At 28.9% G+C, this 8,724-nt stretch overlaps 1 protein-coding gene across 1 annotated transcript; it reads right to left on the reverse strand.

Moving 5' to 3' along the window:
• Positions 1-6,505: 6,505 nt before the first annotated feature.
• Positions 6,506-8,008, reverse strand: LOC107927431 (galactolipase DONGLE, chloroplastic). The gene has a single exon (XM_016858477.2). The coding sequence runs from the start codon at positions 7,974-7,976 to the stop codon at positions 6,600-6,602; it is 1,377 nt and encodes a 458-aa protein (XP_016713966.2). The 5' UTR covers positions 7,977-8,008; the 3' UTR covers positions 6,506-6,599.
• Between the last annotated feature and the right edge of the window lie 716 nt (positions 8,009-8,724).

Genomic DNA, 8,724 nt, shown 5'->3' on the forward strand with positions numbered 1-8,724 from the left:
TCTAAAAATGAAAATGAAAATGAAAATGAAAATGGAGAAATAAAATCATTTGGAAATGAATGTGGCTTTCTCCAAAATGAAAATGAAAATGACTTGAAAAATGATTTCATGTTTCTTGAATTAAATGAAGTTCAAAAATAAAAATAAATCATTTGGTCATAGCTAACAGTTGAATGCCAAAATATTAAATATATTTTCTCATATACTTTTTTACAGTAAAGTCATGATTTCAACGGAATTAGAATTGGGTTGAGAAAATTATTTAATTGGAAATATATTGAAGTTTATTTTTAGGAAATAGAAAAACAAATATTAGGTTTGACCAAATTATAAAGTATTGGTTAAAAACCCGAAAAGTACTTGTAATTGGACTCGATATGGAAGAGGCCCAAATGCCCCTTATGTTATAAGTTGAGACAACAAACCCTAGTATTATTAACTAGGGTTTCTGCCCCCTACATCCTAGTTAGACTAGGAGTTCATTTTGGTTTCTACCTTTTTTCCCTATAAATATTTGACACTGGTAGGGCTATTAATACAACTTTCAGATATCGTTATTCTGCAAAAAAATAGAGAGATTTTTATTCTCTAAAATAAATATATTTTCCAGAATAATGATTCTACCAGTTTCTATTTGAGAAAAGAATTTACGTTTTCACATTAAAGAAAAGAAAACTATTTCTAATTCTGTGTTTGATTCGAATAGTTCAAGCCCACATTTGAAGCAGTTCGTGGTTTGAGAATAACAGTGAAGATCGTTTAGTTGAAAGCCGAGAATGACAAGGATTCGTCTATTCGAAAACACAGGTGCAAATTCGATCTAGGGTTTATTGTTATAAATATCACAAACCGGGTCTACTTTCAAAATTTTTATTTTTTGTTGTGCAAGAAAATAATTTTCAAATCAGATTTTTTCCAACAAATCTGACTATATATAGTAATGAGAATGAATATAATTCCATATCGTGTAGCAAGTTCTCCCTGTCTTGAACTTTGTCATTGCTAAATCCACCATCAATAACATGGCCATTTACAAGTTGCTCCATCTCCGTCCTCCCATTTCGAAAGAAGGATGTTGGTGCTCTTTTCACCCATAGCAACACATTTTGATCATTCCTTTCTATGCTTTGAAGCCCTCTAAATTGTTAGAAGTTTGGCATTAGACAAAACATAATTAGATTAAAATTCAGAATATATATAGACAAAGCTTACATGTAGTGGGATATAAATCAAAATAAAATTCGAAGAGAACCCACACATAATTTACACAGTGGGAGACTCAAACTTGGGATGTCAAAATTCTTACTGCTTCAACTTTGTTATTAGAAGTGTTCATGGGCTAAGCTCAAGCTAGACTATTATATGGTATTAACACTATCTATGCTTGCCTAAACCCGATTCAACTTGAAATATGAAAGTCAAATTTTGACCAAGTACACTCGTGTTTGAAAATGATTAGTGTAGATAATTTATTTAAATTTTAAATATAGATAATGTAACATATTTTTAATGTTTTACATTAAAGTATTGTATATTATCATATATTTATTTTTATTAAATATAAATTAAAAAATATATAAAAAATAAAGTAATATAATATATTACAATATAAAAAAAAGTCAGTTCAGACTCGAACCTTAAGGGTTGATGCTCAAACCCAAATCATACTTTAATTGAGTCTAATTTTTTTTATCCAAATTCATTTTTTAAAATATCATTTTCACCAAATCTTCATAAATTTCAAAGCTGTACTATGAACTTAAATCCTTAAACAAGAAAGCTCTATATTGACTCGATAATCTCTTTAAACATTAAGCACTTGATACACGCCAAGCTTCCACTTTTTTTCTTGCTGTCTGAAGCAAAGTTGAGATGCCACATGACAAGACATATAAAGATTTTTTTTTTCTAAATTGATGTTAATTTTTTTTATTTCTCAAATATATATTTCTATATAAAATTGGGATTTAAAATAAAATAAAATTTATTTTCTTATTAATAAATTTGATCTTTTAAGGTTTTATATTTTATAAGTTTTATTTTACAAAAGTTAAATATATTTTAGAAATTTTAGATGAATAGTTAAATGATTTAAATAGATTTGAATTGATTCGGATGAAGCTATTTTCGAATTCAAATTATTTAGGCTCGGATTTTCAGGTTTAGATAATTTTAAATTTAAATGTTCTTTTGATTCTGAATAATTTTGGATTCAATTTCATTTTCAAGTTTAGATTCGAAAAGTATTCGAGATTGAATCTAAAATTATTTAAATCCATGTGTGATTAATCAAACAGTAAACAATTGAAACAAAATTGAATATAAACTCAAAATAACTCAAATTCAAAGATACCTAACTTTTCAACCATCTTTTTGACTTTGGCTCGAACACATATTCAAATTTGGAAAAAATATTTTATAAATAGCATGTTTAACTTTATAAAAAATCTTTTTTTTTCAAAAATTTAAACTTGTAAAATTCAGAAGTCTTAAAATATCAAATTTATTGAATTTTTTTAATTGATTGGATTTTAAATTTATAAAAAACAAAATTTATAATTACTTTTCAAAAAAATCAATTTAAAAAAATAAAATTAATTCCATTTCAACACATTCTCTCCCTTCCTCTCTCTCTAGAGATTGAAGGTGAACTTACCATCATTCAAGTTTGTTATGTGAAAGCAAAGTCTTTTTATTCATAAATAATTTTACATATATAATATTTTAAGAAAAATCAATATTAGTATAAATAAAAAAGTAGGGTGATGTAATAAATTTATTTTAGGTGAGATCAAATTGAACTCATTAATTTTTATAGGAGTTAAAGTACAAATTTATTATTTTAGAATTGTAAAAAGATAAACAAAAATTTTATCATTTAGAGGGAGTCAAATTGCAGTTTACCATTGTATTAACTTATAAATTTTAGAATTTTTAAAGAAGCAGAAATAAAATTTTATCACTTTAGGGAGTCAGTCATTTTTGACGTTGCCATTGCCAATATATAAATATTCAATCTGTTAAGAGGAAATCGATTCTTTTTTGAGAATCATTCAAAATGTCGTCTGTCCGAAGCCGACAGACCTCTCAACAAGCCAAGATTTTGTCTCCCAACCTGATTAGATCATATCATGCGTGGAGCACAACCTAATCTAACAAGGTGCTCCTACTCTGTGAACCCTACCTCTAGCACTCAGGCTCTCTATAAAGTCGAGAGAGGAAACCTCAACTCAACCCAGAGATAATACCAACCGTTGAGGGGTTTATCGACTCAAACCAACGACACTTCAGAAGGAATTAACTTCCTCTCAACACAATCCAATGCTCTTCTACACAATTTATTAATTATTTTAGAAAAATTATCTCAAACATTGCTTGTGGAGTGTTTTAAACTCTACAAACGGGTTTAAGGTACAACAAGTGTCTTGTAAGATACAATAATTTTTTTAAATATATAAAAAATACGATATTTACCATACTCTCAATCTGCTTATAAAATCTAAAATTTTCTTGTATCAAATTAATGGTGATTATGCCATTATTAATTCCACTATTGTTTGAGCCAAATATTCTAATTCAAATATTTGATATTAATATTAAAAAATATGTTTTGTTTTTTCAAACAAATCCAAGACTTTTGGACAACAAGCGAACATGGAAATTGCGACCCACTTGGATTTGATTCAGACAAAATGCAATTTTTAGTGACAGAAATGAGTTTTCACGTGTTCCACTCTTCCACAGTTTTTTTTTGTGTGTCGGTTTTCATAATTTGCATGCACGATTGCAGACATTCTTATCCACATAAAAAAATAATTATTTTGCTCCCAAATTGTGTGATATTAAAATTATATATATAATCATGGAATTAAGTAAGATGTAAGAATTTTTCTTACTTTAACCAGTGATTGAAGATTTGATTCTTACTTCGGGTAAGAGTAATTTTAAAATTCATGACCAGTATTTATCTTTTAATGGGTTTATAAAACATGAATGATTAATTATTAAGTTCGTTCCGGTAAATACCTTGAGAAAAGAAATTATAAGATAAAAATGTGAAAAAAAATATAATTAACGTAATAATTAGATTAGTATTCAATTATTTTCACACTTGCTCCATGCATAGACGAATGATGTGCTTAAAAAAACGTTGGTCCAAGTTTTAGAAGAAGAAGAAGAAAAATTATCAATATATTTATGTATTTTATATGATTAAAGTATAATACTAATTCTAAGTGAAGTATTTTATATAAAAAATATTGAATTATTAGAATATCAAAAATTTTATGGTGTGGGTTTTTTTATTGCTTTTTTATAAAAATATATAAAAATAAAAATATTCTTATAATAATATAATTTTATTTTGTAAAACAAAAAAGGATGTATTAGCTATTTTTCAATTGAGTTGGCGTTCGATTGGCTAATGAGACCAACTCAATCATGGGTTTTAAATATAAGATAAATATGGAACATTGAACATGATTGGGATATAAAATATACAAATAAAGCATAATAATAATATTTTTTTATATAATACTTCTACCTATAACTCTTAAATCTTTAAATAGGAAAAAAACGCGCTTAAATACATCCAACCTACCCACGTCCTCTACGTTAATGCAAAGATAATGGTGCCAAATGATCTAAGGGACAATAAGTTAATATTCATATTTTTTATTTATATTTTATGTTATATAAATACAAGGATATTATAAAAAAAACATTTTTTAAATATAAATACATATTCATATCTAACATCACTAGAGAATACCGATAATGAATGCAAACGGGGCAGGCAGGAGTTTTAGTCTTGTCAAAAATGAAAAAAAAAAGTATTTCAGCTCTCTTAAAATGATAGAATTATACTTTAATCTTTCTAAAATTATATTTTGACTGGTTAAAAATCAATTCCAATTTCTTTTTAGAATTTTCTAAACTCATCCCTGGTGAACACGAATATCATATCTCGACATCTTGAGGATATAAAATTTTCAAAATTTTTTAATTTATCGAGTAAAGTCAATGAAAGCAACATTCTAGGGTTGATTTATCATTCTTTCAATCATATATTTTATGGTATCATAATTGTAGTTAAATTATCTTTTTTTGAGCAATCTGTTTATATATGTTTTTTTTACACATATACCTAGAACTACCCATAACCCCTCCTAACTCATAAATAGGAGGTTAATGCGCTTTCAGAGCACTAAAACTTACGTCTTTCCTCATTGACAGCAATAACCATACCAACCGAGTTAATACTCAATCGACATGATTAAAATATTTTATATTTATATATTATGTAAGTTATAAATATATTCATTACAAATACATCTAATATTAAACAACATAAAACCACACCATCCTATTGATTTCACGTCGAAAACGTTCGTGAAATCCATGAAGTCAAATAGTCGGTCCATAAATACACGTAAAATTTACCCTTTATAACAATCTATATCTTTTCCTTTACAAATTTATAACAATTTCTATAATTATATATCTATAGAAAGATGAAAGGATTTTCCTTCTAATGGCACATGGGTATACTTTTTTTTCCTTTTTCATTGTAAAAAAATAATTAAATTTTAATTTTGGTTCTTTAATATGCTTAAATTTGATATATATATATATTAATCTTTAACATGATTTGATCACTTTATAATATTATTAATTAGTTCGAAATAGTTAATATTTTTAATTTTTATATTAAAATATTATATGGTTATATATAATTTGAATGTTTTAAGATTCTTAGCGACTGACGTGTAGTTTTTATAATATACTTCATTTTTTTTAGATAATTCGGTTCCTTTACTTTTATAATGTCATTAGTTAATCTAAATAGTTAATATTCAAATGTTGACGTTTGAGCGAGTGTTTTTAAGAAAAATTCTAATCAATATTTTGAACATTATTTTTAATGTTACATGACTTCCAATTGAATATATATTAATTTCAGAAGGATACAACAGTAAATTTAATAGAAGAATTTTAACGACGATAACAACTGGACATAAATTTTTAAATTTAAAAAATACAAAAAATAAACTTTTGAAAATAAAAGTAGAGATTAAATTCTAAATATGTGAACGAGAACGATGCTAATAATGTATAAAAGGAAGGTAATTTTTCATAATCAGAAAATGAATAAAAGGTAATTAATTATATTTAAAGTATCTAGATAACTATTATCATAAATAAGGTTAGGGTTAAATCAAAAATAAAAAAGTTGCTTATAATCAAGCATTCATGTGAGCTATTGATTGAACCCCAAATGCATACATCAATGCAGAGTCCGATCATCCAATCATCTTTATACCTTTATCTTTAGTCAATTAACCCTCATCTCGAGTTTGATCATCGGATAATCCTATTATATATATTAAGTGTAAACAAAAATGCAAAAGAATAGCCTTTAAATAATAATCTATACACTAAGTTATTATTGTTTCAAGATAATCTCTTTATTTTTCTTAGAGATTACAAAAATATTTACCCTAAGTATAAAAGTTAGCTAATTTTTCACCTTTTAAGTCTAGCCCTAGGGTTAATAATATACAAAACTAACAACAGATAACAAAATATACATTTTTTTTTTATGTTCTTTGAGATTGAACCATGTTTACCATGTTGATTGCAACATCTTTCCATGGCATCAAATTGATGTTAAGGCTTTGAGCACTTGTAAGCAAATCCCTAGCTTTGTTCATCCAATCAAAACCCTCTTTTTGAATCCCTAATCTTTGAGGCCATTTGAGTAAGTTGATGTAGGTTTCAAGATCATGAACACATGAAGGGTTTTGAACATTGAAAAAGTCGAGGACTAATTCGACCCCGACGTGGACGTAACAGGAGCAAGCGAACCAGGGGAATTCGTATCTGCTGCCGCCGATGAAACCCCTAAAATTCTCATTGAATAACACACCTGGTAGCTTGGTGATGGGGTCATTGACATTCACAATTCTTAATACTTTAACCCCTAATTGTTCACATCTTTGCTTGAAGCTCAAGTTACCAACTCTTGGTCTCCCGAAAGAGAACACTGTGACTGGTATTTTACGACGATCATCAGCTTTGTTTAACCCAAGCTCTGATATGTCATAAGCTAATAGTAGGGCTAAAGCACTTCCCATGCTATGACCAGCTAAAGTGATACTTAATTCTTCGCCTTTGTATTTGTTTATTAGCCTCGAAACCTCGGATAATAGCTGTTGCCGGCAACTCTCGAGGCCAAACTTGGTCTCGGCTTCTTCCGATGTGTATAAGCTTAAAAACCCGGATTCTACTTTCACGTCTGGGCGATCATGGAGTGGATCGAGGCGTGCTGGGGTTAGTGAGCTCATAAAGTTGGCTACCCATTCGTGGTTCGTCACCGTCCCTCTGAACGTAACCAACATGTCTCTTCTTCCTAACTGTTTCGTCACTTCGTCCGATGAAACGGCTACGTACCCAATCCAACGACCAGGTGCGGCGTCGTTCTGGATTGGGATGTTGACGTCTGGGGTGGCGTAAATGTACTTGGTCACTTCGTACCCAGAATCATCCATTCCCACTTCTTTCAACATGTTCTTTTTGCCATACTTACAATTCAAGTAACGTTTCGAGTTCGAGTCGAGATCAAAAGCCTTATAACAAGCGGCAACGAACTCGCCATATCGGATTATCTCGTTTCGAAGGAGAGGATGCAAAGGTTCCACCAAGCTTTCCCAGTTGTTTAACCCCTGGATTTCTCTCCATTTCGGGGATAACAAAACCGTCGAACCAGTTTTCACAGGCACTGTCACCACCGTCGCTGGCGATGCTGTCTTCGTTGTTACTACTGAGACGACAACAGATTTTCTCGACGAAGAAACCCCATTCTTTCCCGGGAAACAAACTTGACCAAAAGAATGTGACTGAACTTGAGCTTCATTGTTCTTTAGGGTACCATGTTTAAAGTTCAAGGTTGGCTTCATTAAAGCTTTGGACGCCATTTGAAGACACTGTCAGAAGGAGAGAAAAGAGATGAAATTTGGGGGATGAAAATGGAAGAGATGAAATGGGATTTATATAAAAAGGAAGGAAAGTTGAAAAAAATTAAACGCCATGAAAACGGTGTTTCTTTTATGGTGAAATTGAGGGAAGAAGGAAAATATAAAAGAAAAAAAAAAACAAAACAGCACGTTGGGCGTGTATTTGACATTTGACTGGAAATTTTATAAAATTTAAAAACTTTATTTTATAAAAAGAAAAATGGAATTTTATTTATTTTTATATATTTTAAGTGGTCGGTAGGGTTTTTCGGAGGCTGAAATTGTTACGGCTGGTCATCATCATTACTTTTATAAATAAATAAAAGGGATACTGTTATATTTAGTCATTAAAATTTGTAATTTTTTTCAACTTGATCCTTGGTTTTTTCTTGTCTATGAACTTAGCAATTTTTCTCAGTTTTAGTCTGTGAGATGGTGTGAGGTTATGAGGTTGTGACATATCGTTATGTAATATATATATATTCATTTTAAGACGTGATATAGTCTTAGAGTGTTGCATCATCACATGTACTAAACTTGAAAAAAATATAAATTTATGAATTAATGTGGACCAAAAAAAGGTTCAAGGGTTAAGTTGAGAAAAATTGTTAAATTCAGAGACTAAATGTTGCTTTATCCTCAAATAAAATAAATCGATTTAATCATAGATACAACGATAAAAGATTCATATCTTCATTTAACATTAGTT

This window comes from Gossypium hirsutum, chromosome A02, assembly GCF_007990345.1.
Source record: "Gossypium hirsutum isolate 1008001.06 chromosome A02, Gossypium_hirsutum_v2.1, whole genome shotgun sequence".
NCBI lineage: Eukaryota > Viridiplantae > Streptophyta > Magnoliopsida > Malvales > Malvaceae > Gossypium > Gossypium hirsutum.

Bases quoted from the DNA above. Each gene is read 5' to 3' on its own strand.
- LOC107927431 (XM_016858477.2), bottom strand. From the start codon at position 7,976: ATGGCGTCCAAAGCTTTAATGAAGCCAACCTTGAACTTTAAACATGGT.